Below are 20,579 nucleotides of genomic sequence, written 5' to 3'. Positions count from 1 at the left end.
GGGCGTTTGAAGAAGCTAAACCTCAGTTGGAGTGAAACTACAAACTTGAGGTTGGATCAGATTAATGAGATAGATGAGTTCCGTCTGAGAGCTTATGAGAGGTCGACACTGTATAAGGAGAGGATGAATCTATATCATGATAAACATATTGAGAAAAAAAGCTTTACTCCTGGTGACTTGGTGTTACTCTTCAACTCCAGACTTCGTCTGCTTCCAGGAAAGTTGAGATCTAAATGGTTTGGACCTTTTAAGGTCACACAGGTGTTTCAATCTGGTGCTATTAAGTTGGAAAATGATAAGGGTGAGAGGTTCAAAGCTAATGACCAATGAATTAAGGCATATTTGGGTGTTCTTGATGATGTGAAGATAGTAGAGGAATGTAAACTTGATAAAGTCTGAGTATTCAAGTAACATGCGTCACGATGTGACGTTAAATTGTGCACTGCTGGGAAGGTAACCCAAGATGTAATTATACTAGGTATTTCCCCTTTTTTCTTATTTTTCTTTGTTTTTATATAGTCATTGTGTGTTGATGTGTGCAAGAGAGAATAAGTGGAAAAGTGCAGTAACTGGGTGCAGACTGATCTTCACGGACAGTCTCACGGACCGTGGTGCCCTTCACGGGCACTTTCACGGTCCGTCAACCTGATGACCAACCTAAGGAAACTACTGGAAATTGCACGAAAAAGGTTCACAAAAGGGTTCACTGTCCGTCAGAGCTTGTACTGACCGTCTAGCCTCTTGTGAACCTCATGTACGAATTATAGTTCCAAGTTAATGTCACAAAAGGTTCACGGACCGTGATTCCCTTCACGGGCAACTTTACAGTCCGTCGTATGCCTCAGGTAGGTTTCTTTGCCAAGTCAGAGTCACATACTGTTTCACGGACCATGATGCCCTTCACGGGAAACTTCACGGCTCGTAGTCCACTACCCAGTATCACCAGTTACCCGACCCGACCCGTGCGTAACCCAACTTGAATTGAAACGTATATGTTTCCTTTCAAATGCCAAAGGTCAATTTCTTCATCTCTTTTCTCTCCTATAATGGTTTTAAGGATTCAAATTAGTTCCCCTTACAAATCGATTCCCAATCCATCGTAAATTAAGCCCTAATCTTAAAGTTGCCAAGAATCGCAAGTCAACGCTACTGATTACTCACTTTGAGCAAAATTTTCTTCTCTATTCCAAATAAGTCACTTCATACTTTGTTACAAATTTGTTCTTGGTTTAAAAGAAAGTATATTTACTTCGAATGAGTTCAGATTAAACATGATTATGTGATGGACTACATTGATGGGGACTGATTTATGTAGGGTTAAGTCGAATTGGGATTTTTGAATTGTTCTTGTGTGTGGCTCTATAACAGTGGGTCGAATTTGTTGGTGCCCGAGTTGTTTGTGAATCATGTATTAGTTAATTAAGTTGATTAAGAATTAGGTTGATGCTTAAGATATATGAAGGTTGTGAATTTGTGTAAAAATGGTGGTTAAAGTGCTGAAATTATGTATTGGGAAGAATGTGACTGAAATACTGGTCAAATGTAAGACCATGACAGGTTTTACGGAGTGTGGAAGATACCACGGGCCGTGAAACTTATCGTGGACCACACTTGAAGTCAAGCCATCCCTTAGATAAAGTTCACGGGTAGCATGGACCGTGGTGCACTCCACGGGCCGTGGAGCCGTCCGTGAACATCCTTTGGTAAAAAGTTTTGTGGCTTCTTTTTCACATTGATTCTGCCTTAAACCCACGAGGGGTTTCACGGACCATGGTACATACCATGACCCGTACAAGCTTCCGTAAAGCATACTTAGTTGTAAAATTTTAATTTTTTTGTACTTCAATTTTCGTTCATCTTTTGATTCAGTGGCCCTTCCTAATGATAGATTGGGTGACGACATTCTTAAGGCAAGGCGTCACAATGAAATTACACAAGGAAAGTCTGAGTACCCGATAGTGCGTCATTTGACTGTGTTGAATACTAATGAGTTTTGTATTTCTGAGGTACGATGGCTCATCGAAGAAAGAACGCAACTAAACCTGCCCCCCACTGCTTCTGAATTAAAGGGTCATGACGACTCCGACGCTAGTAATTCTGAGGTGCAAATAAATGTCACACTTGAAGATCACTCCCCTCGAGCTACCAGATCACAGACAAAGAGAGTCATTCTCCAGGACACTCCTCTCTAGTCTGAAGAGGAATGAAGTACTTCCGATAACATTGCAACGTCAGGTAGTAAATCTAATGATGGTTCAGGTAGCTAGTCTACTGATGACTCGGGGGAAGTGCAGAATCTGAAAGCAGTTCTCAAGAAGAGGCAAACACCTCCCACACTGCGGCGAATACAGAAGCTGAAACTGGAGTACGAGAGAAAGCGGCTACTATAGAGGATGATGAAAAGATCACTGATGATGATACTATGGTGATGTATGTGAACGCCCATGAACCTAACCCTGCACTGAGACCACAACTGATTGCCTGTTACCGTTCCATGTGGATTGTAAACCGATTCGAAGAATTTTTCAAAATGGGATTGTGACCAAGACTGGCAGCTTCAAGAAGCGGGCAATCATGCCTGAGACTAGAGTGGTGGTAACTGACATTAAAGCATTCCCGTACATTTATCGAACGTTTCAATTTCATCAGTTTGATTGGATGGACAATGCACTTGGGATTACTCTTACCACGTGACTAGGGAGTTCTACTTCTTGTATGCAGCCACACTGATGAATTTTGCTGCGGACACAAGACTACAAAGTGTGGACAAAGAGATATTGCCATTACATGGGTCCACTCAATTCTATTATAGTTCGGGGCAAATCAGTAGATATCTCGGAGGCCACTATTAACAGGATGTTGCATGGCTCTGAATACTCTACAACGACTTTAGTTGGCCTTTTCGAGGGCAAACATCATGAAGTCACTAGTGACACTACTATGGAGATTCAGAGTTCTCGCGAGACGGTGTTGCGCTGGATTGTAAAACAAATTGCCATAGATGGCGAGAGTGCAGTTTGGGTCACCACGATGCCAACACTGATTCCAAAAGCTTCGTTATCATTTCCAGCCAAGGTGTGGTGGGTTGTTGTGCATGCCCAATTCAGACCTACAGGAAACGACAATACCTTGTCTCCCAATACCTTGTCTCCTTTTTTAGCATCTTTTGTAGCCTGCCTCATGGCTGGTTACCCCGTCAATGTGGGGAGGATCATAGCTACTGAGATGAGAAACAGAGCATTGAATGAGAAAGACGGGTTTCCATTTCCCTATCTAATAAGGAAATTGTGTAGACAAGCGGATATTCCCCCAAACAAGCTAATTGACAGATGGCGTGACGCATTCAGACTCATCCAGGTTTCTAAAATCAAGGATGTCACGAACCATCTCTTTGGCGCGAAGTCTGTAGCTGTGGGTACTTTAGCTGTTGTTCAACATGATCCCTTTGATATTCCATAGGCAGACAGAGGCCCAGAGCAGAGAGAGTCATCCCAACCTTCCACATAGGCACCACCACCACCAGCTGCCTCCCAGGCTCTAGGTACTTTTGTTACTATTCATATGCTCTTTCTTGAGAAATTAGTTGCAGATCAGTGCTAGACCAGGACATTAGTAGACCAGATTGTACTCTGGATGCCTCAGCTAATAGAGGCGAAGGTGTTAGCTGCGAAAAAAAAGATCAAAGATGAGGTGCAGAAAGAGCTGACCATCTTTAAAGATAGATTGAATGGTTTTGGATAACCTTATCCAAGATCAATTCCAAGTTGTTAGGTCACTAGATACTAAAGAGTTCAAATTACAGATGGCTGAGATGAGAACTCAGATTGCTAAACTGGCTGAAAAGCCAGTACAGGTACCCCACTTCGATATTGCCAGAATCTTTAATGCAAATGCTAAATCAGGCACCTTCCACTCAACCAATTGATGATCTTTTGGGGAGAACTCCTCACGAGGAAGTCCGGCAAGAGAAAACACAAAGATGGAGAACTTGATGAGGAGATCCCTACTGACCCAGCCAGAGAGGCAATAAGGCAAGAAAAGAGAGCTCATAGAACATCAAAGAGGAAAGCTCGGGAAAAGGAAGCCCTTGAACAACAACAGCGAGATGCAACCTTAGTTGGAGCTTCTGGTAGTGGAGCACTTGCCCCGACAAGTGAGGACCAACCTGATTAGGTACCGAGTTCTGAGAGTGCACCCATTGATAAGGGTGCCAATTCTAATTCGAAGATCGGCGCCTAGAGCGCCACAGATATGACCCTCATCACAACCCTGATTTACTTGCTATCTTGACTTTGAGGGTAAAGTCCTTTTTATTTAGGCAAGGGGTGGTGAGCAACCTGCCATAGCTGTTAGAAAAAAATGGAGGTTGTCTCTGTGTGTTATTGGTTTTAGGTGTTTTATGTGTTGAGTTGTGTAGCAGCTAGTTTGTTAAAAATGAGGACCTGAATTTGAGTTTGATTGTTATGATCTTTAGATGACATCTTAGATATTAATATGTTGAATATGGCCAGTCTGACCAATTAATTGGTGAACCAAGACACTGAAAAATGCAGTCCTGTGTCGTGTGTGTAATTTTTGATTGAAGTCTAACACTAGGAGCAAAAACTAAAACTTTCCCAAGTAGTCTTGCTTGAATCTGTGAATAACCGGATAGGAAAGGATCAGTAGGCCATTTTTTGTTAAGCTAGTAAAAAGCCAAAATAAAAGAACCAAATGAAAATCTTATCACTTGAACTCAATTTGAGCCTTAAATCAGTCTTTGTTCTTACCCAACACATATCATATCCTTGGTTCTCCGAAGGTATGATATTACAAGTCAGGCCAAAAGCCTAAGTTGAGGGTGATTGCAATCCGAATAGAAAGAAAAAGGAAAAAGAAGGTTCAACCAGTGAGCTAAGTGCATATCAATATTGCATATATATATATATATATATATATATATATATATATATATATATATATATATATATATATAAAGAGAGAAAAGAACAGAAAAAGAAGAAAAGAAAAAAAAGGAAAATAATGGCTAGTGGGTCGTGCCGAAATAAATAAAAAGAGAGAATCACTCAGAAAAGAGTTATGTGAAAATGAAAGTTTGGAAAACCAAGGGACTAGTCACTCACGAAACCAAATATCCACTCCCTAACCCCGAGCCTATGTTACAAGCCAATAAAGTTCTACAGTGATCCTATTCCGGGTGTTTGAAAGATAGAGCGTAGAAAGCGAGGGGAAGCCTATGGTAGTTTGTTGTTAGTGTTAGAAGTTCTTTGAGAGGATGGGCGTAGTACTCAGTCCCAACTATCATGAGTGAGGGACTTCTTTGGTGTGAGGACACAGTGATTGCATTCGAAAGTAGATTCTGTAAGCTGATAATTCGCAGGCATAAGCATGATTAACTGTGAGTAATGAGATGTCATATATTTATCCTTACATGTTAGATTCATGGTTTTGGGATATAAATTGTGTTTCAAAGAGCTGTTGTGTAGTGTCAAAAATTCTGTAAATGAATTGAAGGTTGATTGTACTTTTTTCTCATCACTTGAGGACAAGTAATGGTTCTAAGTTGGGGTGTTGATATGCCGCGAAATCGTGGCATATTTGATGCTTGAAAACTATGAATTAATACTAGAATCAAGTGCATTTATGTGGATATAATGTGTTTGGATGTGTTGCACAGGTGAAACGGATGAAAAGTAAAACAAAAAGAAGAAATGAAGAAAAAGTCAGAAAGAACTAAGTGATGACCACAAGCGACTTCACGGGTCGTGGTCATCACCATGGTCTGTGGTCGTGGTCATGAAGCTAAACTAGTGTGAAGTCCTGAGAGGAGATAAAAGTGGATTGGACCAAGTGAAGACCATAGACGACCTCACGAGTCGTGGTCCTCACTAGGAACCATGGTTGTTTTCGTAGTGCAGTTTCCAGTGGATGGCATTGAAGACCCAAATTTTGGGAAGCCAAGTAAAGACCACAGATGTCTTCATTGGTCGTGGTCCCTATGACGGTCTATGGTCCCGTCTGTGATGTATATTCTAGAGATCAAGTTTGAAGACCCACTTTTGAGAAATTCCAAGGGAAGGTCACAGAGGGCTTCACGGTCCGTGAAGCCCTTAACGAGCCGTATAAGTGGCCATAGAGTCGCTTGACATTTCAGTCCTAGTTCTATTAGGACTCATTTTAAACATTCTATTTTGAATTTATTAGGTTGTTTTTGAGATCATTATCGTATCTTACGTTTTGGACGACTAACTACTCTCAATTATTCTGAGCTTTTGATTTGGATTTCAAATATTATTATCAGTTTGAAGTTTGGATTCGGATTATTTGATTATCGAAGTGATTATTGAATTCCTAATTAATTTCGTAAGTCTTTCTTAACATGTTTTCATTCCTAATTACTGATTGTTTATGTGAAAGCATGAGTGGATAAATACCACAATTAGGGTTGTGGGATCCATGACGAAATTCTAGTTACGATTTCGTAAAATGAGTAAAAGACAGTCTGTGTTTACAATCTGTAGTTTTTAGCTTTCAATATCTTTATAAGCTAGTGAGTGCATGCATTAGATGAGCATGTATCTGAGCTTAATTAACAAATTGGAGTTAAAGCTTGAGTTCGAAAGAAAAGAACTTTAACACCATATCATTGTAAGTGAGGGTCAATGTTAGTAACACTCTAGGGTTGAGAGAACATGAGTGATAAATGTTTGATTAGGCTGAGAAGTGTCAGATGAATTTAACTCGCAATGATTCTGTAAACATTGATTTGCCTGACGCTCAATTACGGAAGAATACTAGAACATAATGTAATGGTGAACACAATCCTGGTTTTCCTTAATTAACTGAATCAACCTCAGAACGAAACAGTCTGTTAGTCGTTAATCTAGATTTTAACAGCAAGTTCTGGTACTTATAACAATTCAACCAAATCCAATTTACTTTTCGATGTTATTTATTTGGGAAATAATAACAACATTCGAATAAACGCGACAGTGAAACCTTATCTGTAAAGAAATTCTCTGTGGGATCGACCTCAACTCTCGTTGAGTTCTATAAATTGACATCGACCGTTTACATTTCTTATTCGAAGTGTAAGTTTGGACGTATCAGTACATTGAATGTACGAGCATGTAAGGGGAACACTGAGCATAACATAAAAGCTTGAATTTGGAAAGAATGAAACATACTCACCTCATCTCCAATCAACTCAACCTCAACTCATGGATACTCAAATCAATACTGTATAAAAATGACAATAAAGGTGCAGTCTATATAAAACATTTAAAACAGTAGATAACAACTCAATGTATTTAAAAATACAATAATAACTCTTATTCAAGAGATTCTCTAATCGACAACCATCACTATGAGCTATGTGATGATACATCGTCTCGCCCACGCTTCCAAAACTGTTCTATACCTTGTAGGCGTATAAGACATCCTCAACTAAGTGGATCCACTAAGCTATGCTTAAAAAGCGATAAGTAATCATCTAAAAAGTTTGACCCTTTCTACCCACGTTAGCTACATGGTTTATGAGGACTTTGAGTTGTTTGAACTCGTCCCCATATTGGTGCTCAATACTACTCCCAATAATATAACTCAGATCATATGTTTAACAACATTTCCTCATCCTCAAACTTTGAGATTATTACTCAAAATATTCTCTTAAAAGAGATTATACTCAAAACTCCTCATGAACTCATTTGGAAATCGAGGTTTCCTCTCATTTTAAATGTAAAAACATTTACTCTTGGGAATACGTAGTTCCTATATATTCATTTTGAAAAATGAAACTTAACTCTCCTCATACCTATACTCAAGTACTCAAGTCTTAGAACATGTTTTAAAGTTTGTAAAAGATTTCTCAAATGACTCAAAAGAACTCCCTCAAACTCTACTCTTTACTCGATCTTGAATTTGAATTATGAATTCAAGAGTTATGATTCATGATATGAAAGATCTCGTGATGATTAAATGTGATTTAGAATAGTAAAATAATAAAGGGAATGAAAGTACACTTTGAGAGAACTCAAACGGGGCAAATGACGGAAAAAGGACGGAACAGTGCCCTGGCGTACTGAGTGGCGGGGAGGTGCCAACCCCTAAACTTCAGAGGCACAGTTCTAGCGCACTGCTGGCGCGACGCGCCAGCCCCTGCCCAGAAATTTCTGATGAATTTTGCTTTCTCAATTTTTGGCCATAATTCACCTAGAATCGAATGGTTTCTTCCAAACCTTCTTAGATTCGTTTACCCAACTTAATTACATAATAATATACTCGAAAACCATCAAGAACAAAGCTCATTAACAAGATCCTACCCCTCAAGAACTCAACCTAATTCAAGAATGAAGAACAACACCTCAAGAATTTCATCAAGAACCTCAATATACTGAATCTTATGGATGAATTTGAAAGTGAAACTCATGGTTGGCGTGTGGGTGAACGAACCCAACACTATGAAAACTTACATACCTTGATTTGGCGAAACAACTCATCTCTAAACCCTAAGCGTGATTTTTAATTATGAAAACTAATTTCAATCAGTTTAGACCCCTATTTGGGTAACCAAAACGAGTTGGGTTGATGGGGTAAGGAAAATACCAAAAGACCCCTCATTAATTTGGGTAAATTTCTTTAACTGGACAGGATGAACTCAAATGGGCATATCTCCCTTATCTGAACTCGTATTTTAGAAAACTCGGTGGCGTTGGAAAAATGATTTAGAGATTTTTCATTTGATATCTTATGGGCCACCTAACTCATCTTGTGTTAAAAGTTATGGTCATTTGAAGTTGATCCAAAACTCACAATTGGAGACTAACTTTCCCAAATCTCAATTTAGCTATTTTCAAATTAGCGCTTTCTAAATTTAGCTCTTTCTAAGATGGGATGTTACAATATTTAGATTTAGACAAGAGCAAGCTTCAAAGTTCGAACTATAGACACCACAATCAATTTTTCAAAGTAACCTAAAGAGCTAAATTCCCTAAAATCAGTTCATTAAAATAACATGATAATCAAACAAGAAACCTTTTTTATAATAAGATTATGCAATGAAGACATCCACCCATTTTCAGTTCTCCGAATCGTGATTTCGTGGAGGAAATGAAACGGATTGACACCGCGTGGCCCATCTGGAAGCTCTGCTTGCACGTTGGTTAGTACAATTTTGGAAAGAAATGGTGAATATACGTCGTTCTTGGTCGATTTGTAGGTTCTTGAGCTTCTTTTTGTTGAAGGAGAAGAAGTGGAGAAAGGGGGCGCCTTGGCGTTGTCACTGAAATTGGTTCAAAAAAGTTGGACAGATAGATATTGGGTCCAATAGGTTCTAATTGAATACAAACTTGATACAATTTAGTTCTAATTTGACAAAATGGAAGCGAAGACAAGTTAAATACTTTTTGATTTATTATCTAATTATTTGAAAATAAGACTAATTATATCTTTAAATGGTAATTTAATTAATTTAAGGAAAACGAAATATGTACTTAATTTAAACTCTACTTTTCGAGATAATTTCTAAATTAAATTCATATATAAATATATAAAAGTATATAATTTTTTTTCTGAAAAATAACAAAATTACTTAGAAAATGATTTAGTATATTTTTGGATTTAGTAATGACAACTATGCCAAATTGTTTGAAATAGAAGAGATCAATAATTAATTATGTTATGGCGGGACAAAAGTGGATATCAACAATATGTGCAGAGTGCGTTTTAATGTTGGGACTTGGGAGAAAGGCTTTGTGTTTATTCTCAATATGAGTCAGACATTTTTACGTTTTGGATAATAAAACACTATTCTATCAAAGAATCATGGACGAAATTGTTTAATCTACAAAATATCATGTTTTTTTCCAGTCATACCGAAATATAGGTCTTGAGATGGGGAAGTGCTGCCCTGCTGAACGTTGGAACCATATTTCTTATGGTTTTTAGGATATCCAAAAGACCATTTGGATTACATCAATCTGGTACAATTGTGAACATTTACAGAAAGTTTGTTCCTTCCAAAACTAATTATTTAATATTTTCTTTTACGAAGAAAATAATTATATTAATACTTAATTTGCATCACTACAAAGAAGTCAATTTTTTACTTTAATGGTAATCATGTCACAACCCCTTTATAGTTAGTATTTATTATGTATGAATGAGTCACTTTTATTTAATTTAATGGTAATCACTAATCATGTCACCATCTCTTTATATGTTTTCATTTCATAAATTAAACTCTCTCGTGCATTTTGTTGTAACTTTTGCTGGTAACATAAACAAAATAGAGATACACTTATAATAACAAAAGAACATTTCAAGATTCAAAATTTCCAAGCATCTTAATCATTCGAAAAATAACCAAAATTTCCAAAAATCATCTTATTAGCCCAATGTAACACCTCAAAAATTGGAAAGTTGAAAGGAAAGGAAAAGTTTAGATTTTTGACACCGAAGCAGTGACTATGAGTCCTATATCCGGACCATAGAAAGTCTTGTGAGCCGCAGAAGGTAAATCGTAGAGTCTAGTTAAGTTTTTGGAAAATTCATGTTCATGAAATTTGACCTACGAGTAGCTAGGATGAGCCATAGAAATTTTGATGGGCTGTAGATGTCACTCGTAGAAGTGATTCAGACTAAGTAGATTTTTGGACTTGAACTTGGGTTCTACTGACCGTAGAGACTGGACGACGGGTCATAGATTGGTTTCGTGGGAAGTAGAAGAAATTTTGGATTTCTGAAGTTGGTTCTACGGTTGATCAGTATGGGTCGTAGGTCCGTCCAACAATTATTTCTTAAGGGTATTTGGATCTTTTCCTATGCATTTGATGCCTATACTATGTCATTTTGATCTTATTTTTAAGTCCTATAACTACCTCTCTATTTCTAAATATACCCAAACCCTCTCATCCTCTCAATTCCCAAATCTCATCCAAGTTCATCACCTCAAATTCTCTCAAGCTTCAAGGAAGAAAACTAGGGTTCAAGCTTCAGTTCTCATTTTTCCTCCATTGCTTTTCAGCTTAGATCATCAGAGATTTCACCATTGAATTTCATTCATCCAATGGGTCCCAAAGGATTTCTAAGTTTTCAATTCAATTTCACCTAAATTGCTTAGGGTTTCATGTGATCTCCATGAGTCTTAATTGATATTAATTTAATTGTTCAATTTCAATCTTCCCATGCATATTTTAATTAAATTATATGATTTCTAGTGAATTTCTGTAAGACCCATGCATTATTCATAATTTTGACTATGCTCTTATGAAGATACTAGTTTTGGAAACGTGTTTTGCACGTTTATCCCAAAATATTTTTTTGAATTTTTTATTGCAAATGAAATATTATCCCCTTCAAATTTATTAATATTTACTAAAAAAAATTTAATCATTTTACGATAGAGAGTACATATATCTTTCTAATAGAAAGAATACAATCCTAATTATAAAATTGACTAAAAGTGCATAAAGTAAATTAACTAATTAGTGTACAAAAATAATATTCAAATGAGGGTACTAAAATACAATATTCTAGGATAATGTATACAAAGTAACAAACCACCGTAAATTTTCTCAATAATAATAACAACAAAACAATAGGATTTAAGGCAAGGGAAATAATCGACAAATATAATTACAGAGAAACCATGGAAGGTCATACCTTCTTTCACACCACTCTCTCCGCAACCAACCTCACATCTACAAACCGAAGGACGAGAAGCGACTAGGATGGTAGTACGTAGACTCTTTTAATGTTGAATTGAAGTATTAAGCCCAAAGAACTCATAAAAATTCCAGCATATCATTAACATGAAGAACATCTGAATTTATACAAGAAAAAGATAAATAGCAGCCACTTACAACGTGCATTGAAATTGAATAAGAAATGTCCCACTAGTCAACCATGAAAGGGCAACTAACTTCAGATATTTAAGAAACTAACTTTGACCAAGTCTTTTGCTAGAAAACAGGAAAGCAGTAAATTGAAATAAGTAAAAAAACACTAAAAATAATAAGGTGGAAAAAATGCTAATTGTGTAACACTCATCCTTGGCATTTTTATGACAAACATCAATTCTTTGCCTCAGATCTTCAAACCTTTCCTTTGGCAATGACTTAGTGAAAATGTCATCTAGTTGGTTCTCAGATGAAAAATGAACAAGCAACACTTAATTAGATTGTTGGACTGCCCTAATAAAATGAAACTTGATCTTAATATGCTTAGTTCAACCATGAAACACTGGATTTCTTGAGATTGAAACTTTTGAATTGTAGTCACACGTGATCTTGCTAGCTTCTGTTTGTTCATGGCTCAAGTCCTTCAACATCTTCCATACCTCGATAGCTTGATTCATAGTAGATGGAGCAACTATGTACTCAGTTTCTACTGTTGATTTAGTTGTAGTTTCTTGTTTCCTAAAGCTCCAAATAAAACAACTCGTCCCCACACAGAAAAGATATCCATAGGTGCTTTTGGAATTATCAACTCTACCACCCCAATCACTATTAGAGTACTCAACCATGTTCATAGTTAGTTCAACAGATACTAGGAAGAAAGTTCCAAACTTGTTGGTTCTTTTAATATACCTTAACACTCTTTTAGTCGTTGTGAAGTGTGTGTCTCTAGATGAATGTATAAGCCTAGAGAGCAAACTTACAACAAATAGAATGTCAGGTCTGCTTGTGGTTAGATATAGAAGACTGCCAATTAATCTTCTATACATACTATCATCCACTTTTTCGGAATCCGCATCCTTGCCAAGCTTCACACCAATAGAGATTACAGTACGCACAGGTTTGCGGTCATGCATTTTGAAACTGTTTAGAATATCCAAAATGTATTTCTACTGGCATATGGAAAATTTCATCACTGAACTGCAACACTTCCATGCCAAGGAAGTACTTCATGACTCCAAGATCAATCATTTCAATGATTTTCTCCATTTCATCCTTGAACCTTTAGATTTGTTCAATTTTACTTCTTGTCACAAGCATGTCATCCACATAAATTGAGACAATTTAGGACTCACCGCCAGCGAATTTCACATACAAATTAGCTTCACTTTGACTTCTACTAAAGCCAAGTTGGATGAGATGATTGTCCATATTTTCGTACCATTCTTTTGGAGCTTGTTTTAGGCTATACAAGGCCTTCGTTAAGAGCTAACTGTGATCCTCTTTACCATGAACTGAGAAACCATCAGATTGATCTGCATAGATCTCTTCAGCAAGCAAACCATTCAAAAAAGTCGATTTGACATCAAGCTGATGAATCTGCCAGGAACTATAAGACGCAAATGCAAGAATAAGTTTGATTGTGTCATACCTTACTATTGGAGCAAATATTTCCTGCTAATCAACACCATATTGTTATGCATATCCTTTGCCATCAATCTAGCCTTATGTTTGCAAATTGAGCCATCAAGATTGAGTTTTGTCTTGAAAATCCATTTTACACCAATTACTTTGTGATTTCTAAGTTTGTCAACAAGTTGTCAGGTTTCATTCTTCTCGATCATGTCGAGTTCATCTTGCATATCTCTCCTCCATGCCAAATTACACCGGTGATAGACATCTTTTAAAGTTCGAGTTCCCCTCAATGGTACATCATCCACTAGTTCATCTTTTGGAAGTTGAGGCTGCTCTTTTGAAAATAAATCAGAATAAGAGGTCTTCTAATTTTTCCAATCCCAACCAGCTGCTTCATTAAACTTCATTTCTCAGCTGAGAATTAACTTTTCTATTTTCAAACAGAAAATCCTTTATCCTTTGGATGAACTATTGCCCATAAATAAGCCCTTATGGGTCTTGTTGTCTAACTTATTCCTCTTTGTTTCTAAAACTCGATAATAACATATACACCCAAAGATTCTAAGATGGTGTATTGATTGTTTGTTCCCACACCAAGCTTCATATAGATTTATGTCCTGCAAGGCCTTAGTAGGCAATCAGTTCATCAAATATATGGAGGTATTGGCTGCCTCCACCTAAAACTGATTTAGGATCTTTCTTTCGAGCAAAAGACACCAGACCATCTCCATTACTGTCGTGTTCATCCTTTCAGACATACCATTTTGTTGTGGAGTGCATCGTAATGTCAATTGGCGTTCAATACTTGTGCATGGTAAGAGGATAGTTGAGTAATTATCTCAAACCAGAGAAGGAGTAATGTTTTCATACATTGAGTAAAGGGAAATATTATTGGGAGTAGTATTGACCACCGATATGAGGAAGAGTTTAGACAACTCACAGCCTCCATAAACCATGTCTTGCCAACATGGGTATATGATCATACTTTTTAGATGAATCTTTAGCCCCTTCGAGCATTGCTTAGTGGATCCACTTAGTTGAGGTTTTTTATATCCCGGAATGATATAGGACAGTTCTGGCGGCATGGACATGACGGTGTATCATCATTTAGCTCATAGTGATGGTTGTCTGTTAGAGAATCTTCCAATAGAGTTAAAAGTGTATTTTTTTTATACATCACTTATTATGCTAAAGTTTAGAGAATGAGAAAGTATTTTTTGTAAAGTTTTAATGATTTCACTTCCTTATTTCTTTAGATTCATCTGAGTATATATCTACATCTATTGCAACCCTGTCTTTCAGTTGTTTGCTATTTAGCTTACATGCTCGTACATTCAATGTACTCATGTCATTCGACCTACATCTTTTATGATGCAGATATAGGTGTTCAGGATCATCAACATGTGTTTCGTTGAGATCACTTAGCGCTTCAAACAACTTTGGTGAGCCTCTTTGCTTTCCGGAGGATTTCACAATTTAATTTCATGTTGTTGTTGAGTTGTTGTGGGTTTTGCCCTGACTTATATCCTAGTATTAGAGGCTTCATATATAGTTAGAATTGATGAGTCTCTCAGTATTTCCCTTTGTTTGAGACGTTTTGAGATTGTTGCAAATTATTATTGTTGTTGCACTTAAGTATTTTCAGACTGTTGAGTTAAGCATTTACTTGAGTTTGAATGTTCTAAATTCTATTTTTAAAGCTTCTTTATTCTTGAGTAAGTCTTCCAGTATATAGTCAGCTAGGTCAAGGGTTCGCTTGGGGATCAAAAATGATTCTCGAGTGCCGGCCACGTTCACTACAACAAATATGATATATAGCTACGAAACTATTAGCTACGACATGAAATTCGTCACCAATGGTTTACCTTTTGTGACAAAAATTATATTTCGTATTTAAATACATGAAGCACATACTTTTAAGGACGAAACATAAAATTTCGTAGCAAAGTTTTGTCCACTAAAATTTCCCACCAAAAAATAAGTTGGCGCCATTTATTGAGTACTATTAGTGATGAATTTAAAGTTCTCGGTGACACATTATTTTGTCACTAACTATGTACCCATTCTATGAAGAATCCTATTTTGTCCTAAAATTAATTAAATTTTGGACACGAAATTTTTTTGTCACAAAAAGTATGTTGATACAATAGTGACAAATCAGAATTTGTGGTTAATCATTGTGTAATTTAGCAACAAAATTTCAAATTTAATTGTGACCTTAGTTTTTGTCACTAATAGTTCAAGCAATTAGTGACGATTATATAATTGTCTCTATTTAACCTATAATTTAATCACAATAAAATTTTGTCACAAAAAAAATGATTAAATGTCTATGACTTAAATTTTTTAGTTAATTAATAAAATGATTGGATACAAAAAAAAATTGTGATTATAAATTAAAATATCATGAATAATAGACACATTTTATTCAAATATAGTAAAAATCAAATTTTGTCCGTCCATAAACATTAACCATACACACAATTTTTAGTGAAAATCTGAAGTTATATTCTAGACAAGCGTCATACCAATATTATGTAATTAAAAAAATATATTTTAACACCAAAAAAGTTAGAAGCAAAGTTCCCAAATCATCAAAAGCCTCGATAAGTTTGCAAATATTTTATCACTAGATACTAGAGCCAAAGCACCGGCCCAATATATATTACTCTATATATTTCAATTTATGTGGTGCAAATAGAATTAAAAGACCTCATCAAATTTTGATATGATTTTTAAATATTTTAAAATGTTATTACTGTAATTTATAGTAATTTTAACGTAATTTTTAAATAATATGTTACTCACTTTGTCCTAATTTACGTGGCACATGAGAAACTTTGAGAGCAACCATATTTTAATATGATTTTAAAATATTTTAAGTTGTTAATTATTGTGATTTATAATGTTTTTAAGTAATGTAATTTTTAAATAAATGTGTTACACTCTGTGTCACAATTTATGTTGCACATGAGAAATTTTGAGAATTAACAAAATTATAATATGTTTTTTTAAAAAAGAAAAGAAAGTAATATATATATATATATATATATATATATATATATATATATATATATAAGTTGTTAATTATTGTAATTTATATTAAATCTTAACCTAATATTCAAATAATATATTTTATCCCTTCTGTATTTCGAGAGTTGATCTAAATTTTGATCTGTTTTTTTAATATTTTATTTTTTTAATTATTATAATTTATAGTATTATTTTTTTAGTAATTTATAACTATAAAACATACTAAAAAGGGAAATAAGACAAATATATTTAAACATATAAATTATTGAATATAAATAGAGGAGAAGGGTAGTAATTTATAAATGCATAACATACTAAAAAGGGGCATAAGACAAATAAATTAAAATGTAGAAATAGTTAAATATAAATAGAGGAAAGGGCAAATTGATCAATTGACTGACTGACCCTAAGCTCTTCTATTCGCTTATATATTATATATTTTATCATACACACGACTGATAAAAATATGAGATTAACTTCTCTTCACTGACAGTGGACAAGAAAATTCCCTCGTCAATTCATTTTTAGAAATACTTATATCTCTTAATTTAATTATTGTATTTTAACATTTAAAGATTAATGATTTTTCAGCTTCTCCTTTTTTTAAACACGTTTTACATATCTAATATTTAATTTTATTGAAAAGGCGTCCAAAAATTTATGATATTATTGACTTTGAGTAATATTTAAATAAATTGGAATACATATGATGATATATGGATCAAAGTTTGTTTTCAATTAATTTTTGTATTGTTGATTGAATGAACTAAGAAGAGAAAACACAGTCTGAAACAATGGAAACACCTATTCAAAAAAAATTAATGTTGCGAAGAAGACTTAATAGGTTGTGAATAATTTTTTATGAGATTAATTAGTCTAGAATTTTAAAAGACAAAAAAAGATATTGTCTCCAACTCTTCAATGGTGTTGATGGAGAACGAGGTGAAAATATCGAGGACAAGAAATAGGTGAAAGAATCCTTCTTATTTTGGGCAACCAAATGAGAATTCTAAGCAAACTCTTATAATTAATTTAGAGTCCAAGTTACAATATAATACTCTTTTTGTTATTTTTATTTAAATATTAATAATATGTGAATATATTAAGAGGAATAAGTATTTCTAAAAATGAATTGATGGTGTAATTTTCTTGTCCACTGTCAATTGAGAAAAGTTATTCTCTAAAGATATTTGACAAAAATGCTTACTTAAATTCATTTAAATAGTTATAGCTAATAATAGTCACGTTTCTATATCTCTCATCTCTCTTGCCACTCTACTATCTCACCCAACTCCCTCCCATCTCGTTCGTCATTCTCCTATCACGCTCACCTTCCTCTCATTTCGGTCGTCCAGATACATATGAATCACATTAGTATCTATTGTGTGTCTAGTGTGATTCACATGGGATTATAGACAAATGTCATTTGCCACTCTCCTATCTCGATTGTGAATCTGGTATCTCAATTATATGTGAATCAAACGAGATACATGTATATAATTTGTATCTAGTGTGATTCACATGTATCAAGAATACATAAGCGAATCTCGCTTGCCTCTATCCCTATTTCAGTGTATATGGTAGCAAAAAATATGTATTTAGGTGTATTCGACTTGAAATTTGGTATGCAATTATGCAATTATGTAGTTTTTTCTTTTAAAAGTTCAAATTACTTATCCAAATAATTTTTCAATTTCAAATCACCAGACCTTCGCAACAATTTGTGTGTGTGTGTCGTGGGTTAAAATTTAATTATTTTTTAGGGAGGCAGAACAAACCTAACTTATTTTACTTGCTTAAGTTTGAGCGGGGTTATTGAGCCGCTCATATATTAACTCAATCCATTAAATATTGAATTGATATATAGCCCAAATTATTTAATGACGAATCTTGTCAAAATAATTTTAAATAAATACTGTTTTATTATTTGATATATTATATATAGCTATAATAATATTTTTTTTATTAAATACTAAAAAATTATAAAAGAGCAAGTAAAACAATTAAGACTTAGTAAAATTGAATTATAACCCACGTTTTAACTTAAATAACTTGTGAATGAGTCAATAAATCACTCATTTATTAACTCAATTTATTTTAACTCACTTAAATTCAACCAACACACTCATTTAACCCCTCTAATTTTTTTCAATTTTGCGCCAAAACAAACGCCGGAAACAAAATTTTCATTTAATTATTTTCCCCAAATGCACAGCACCGCTAATTTAGTTCCCACTACAATTAGGTTTTACTTTTTTCTTTTGATTTGATGCCTCTTCTATGTTTTACCCAAAATCTAGTGAGTTCTTGCTTCCAATTTTTACTTCTACAAATGTCTAGTACTTCACACTTCCAATTAAGTTAAATTATGTTTTTCCTAATTTGCAGCTTTTTCACCGATTCTTTTTTTGTTTCTTTTCTTCTTTTGATACAAGATCCAAAGCTTTTGGACTAGAAAATGGTATGATTTTGTTTGGGGATGCTATGGTTATTTCGAGAAGCACAAAGCTAAAGTAGATATATTCTTTGATATGCAGTCTTAATTGAGAGTAACGACGAAGATGTAATCAAACGGAGACCCGCACAACAGAAAGAAGGAGGTGAATATAAATCATAGATACACTAAATTCTCTGTGTTTATAGATTTCTTGTGTTCTTCTGTTTCCTCTGCTACATTCTCTTCAAATTGGTCAAAAATTGATTTTGACTTTGTTTCATTTGTTATGCTTTTTGTTCTTCTCTGTTCTTTCAAGCTACATTTGAGCTTGAAAATACGAGGCTTATATTTCATAGAGTTCAACGTAAATTGAGCTTTAAATAAGCCTCAGTTTTGTGTGTGTGAGGGTGGCGGGTTGGTGGTAATGACTGTTGGTATCCAAAATTACGGGAGGCTGATGATGCTTGAAGCTTTTGATTAGATAAAAGGCTCAATCTTATTTGTTCGCAAGTTTATTTTTAATTTTTAATGGATTTCTTGCTAAAATTTACTTGAGAAACCTAGGATATGGTACGGCATATTGTGGATCCTTTCAAAAGAAATCATAAACCATATGACGAATGGAGTTTATGTTGATGTTTTATCGTCTATCTCCAACAACAACATACCTAGTGTAGTTTCATAACTGGTATTTGGGCAGAGTAGGATGTATGTAGACCTTATTCTTACCGGGGCTAAAGTGATTGTTTTCGATAGACTCTCAACTCAAAAGTGAACTTTTTGAAGTAATCTCAAAGAGTAACGCCATGAGCAATGTGCTGTCAAAAAAAAGAAATTAATTTGAAAACAAAGAATCTATCAACTGCACAAATATAGATGCCTCACTCGCTAGGCTGTATCAACTACATGATTTCATCTTTAACTTCAGATATTGATCCCTGTTTAAGAAAAACTTACATGTTTAAGGCTTTAAAGTTCTTTGCTATTCCAAGATACTATTTAAAATTATATATTTCTTGCAGCCATTTATGGTTGAGAGAATCCTAATGTGAGATGATGATACTTGAAAACAAGGAAATTAAGTTAATGAATAGTTAGTACATTACTATTAAGTATTACGAACAACTTAACATATAGGAAAAATGCTAAATGAGGAGTTCCTTTAGTTTTCGATCAAATAATTTTAGTTTTCAAAGTAAAATAGTAAATATTTTTTAATATGCATGTGTAATAATAGCCTATCATATTGACAATTGACCAATGTGTGTGGTACTAATAGTGCTAGACATGCTGATCGTTTTTCCTCTTTTGCTTTCACTCAATATCTCGTTTCAACTTTCACTTAAAGTAATGTTAAGAGCGTCGATATTTTGTATATTGCATTTTATAACCCTAACTACAAAATGTAATAATTTCCTTTAGGTACATTCTTATAATCATACAGTCAGTGGATCATATCCTTTGTTTGGGTTTTTCACGTTCACTACGTGGTGGCACCTTCAAGGTCATTTATCTCTATGTATCTCTTTCTCTTTACTCAAGTAAGTCATCTTATTCAATGATGGTTTGGTCTATTTTTTCTTAATTCTGGATAGGAAATTTTTTTAGTATTAGGGAAGTCTAGTAGCTCATAGAACTATCATTTTCTTTTTAATTAAGAGACTCTTTTTGGGACAAACAGAAAAGGAAAGTAAGACGTGTAAATTGTAACCAATGAAGTACCATTCTGATGAGGAAAATACTGGAAAGTTCAAAGTGCTCAAAAGTTCAATCAACTTTCCAGTTTTTATTTTTTCTTC

General features: G+C 34.6%; 2 protein-coding genes across 2 annotated transcripts in view; one reads left to right on the top strand and one right to left on the bottom strand.

Annotated features, from left to right (window-relative positions):
• Positions 1-20,579, top strand: part of LOC125825309 (protein phosphatase 2C and cyclic nucleotide-binding/kinase domain-containing protein) — a 532,052-nt gene that overhangs the window by 266,703 nt on the left and 244,770 nt on the right. The gene's annotated exons all lie outside the window — the stretch shown is intronic.
• On the bottom strand, positions 12,227-12,811 carry LOC125825363 (secreted RxLR effector protein 161-like). Its single transcript, XM_049504703.1, has one exon. It carries the CDS (start codon positions 12,809-12,811, stop codon positions 12,227-12,229), a length of 585 nt encoding a protein of 194 aa, XP_049360660.1.

The sequence above is a fragment of the Solanum verrucosum genome, unplaced genomic scaffold (genome assembly GCF_900185275.1).
Source record: "Solanum verrucosum unplaced genomic scaffold, falcon-dt-bn FXZP01000051.1, whole genome shotgun sequence".
Taxonomy (NCBI): Eukaryota; Viridiplantae; Streptophyta; class Magnoliopsida; order Solanales; family Solanaceae; genus Solanum; species Solanum verrucosum.
The sequence above is the reverse complement of the archived record's forward strand: the minus strand, read 5'-3'. Positions and strand labels throughout refer to the sequence as shown.

Coding starts and splice junctions, on each gene's coding strand:
- LOC125825363 (XM_049504703.1), bottom strand. CDS start 12,811: ATGCATGACCGCAAACCTGTGCGTACTGTAATCTCTATTGGTGTGAAG.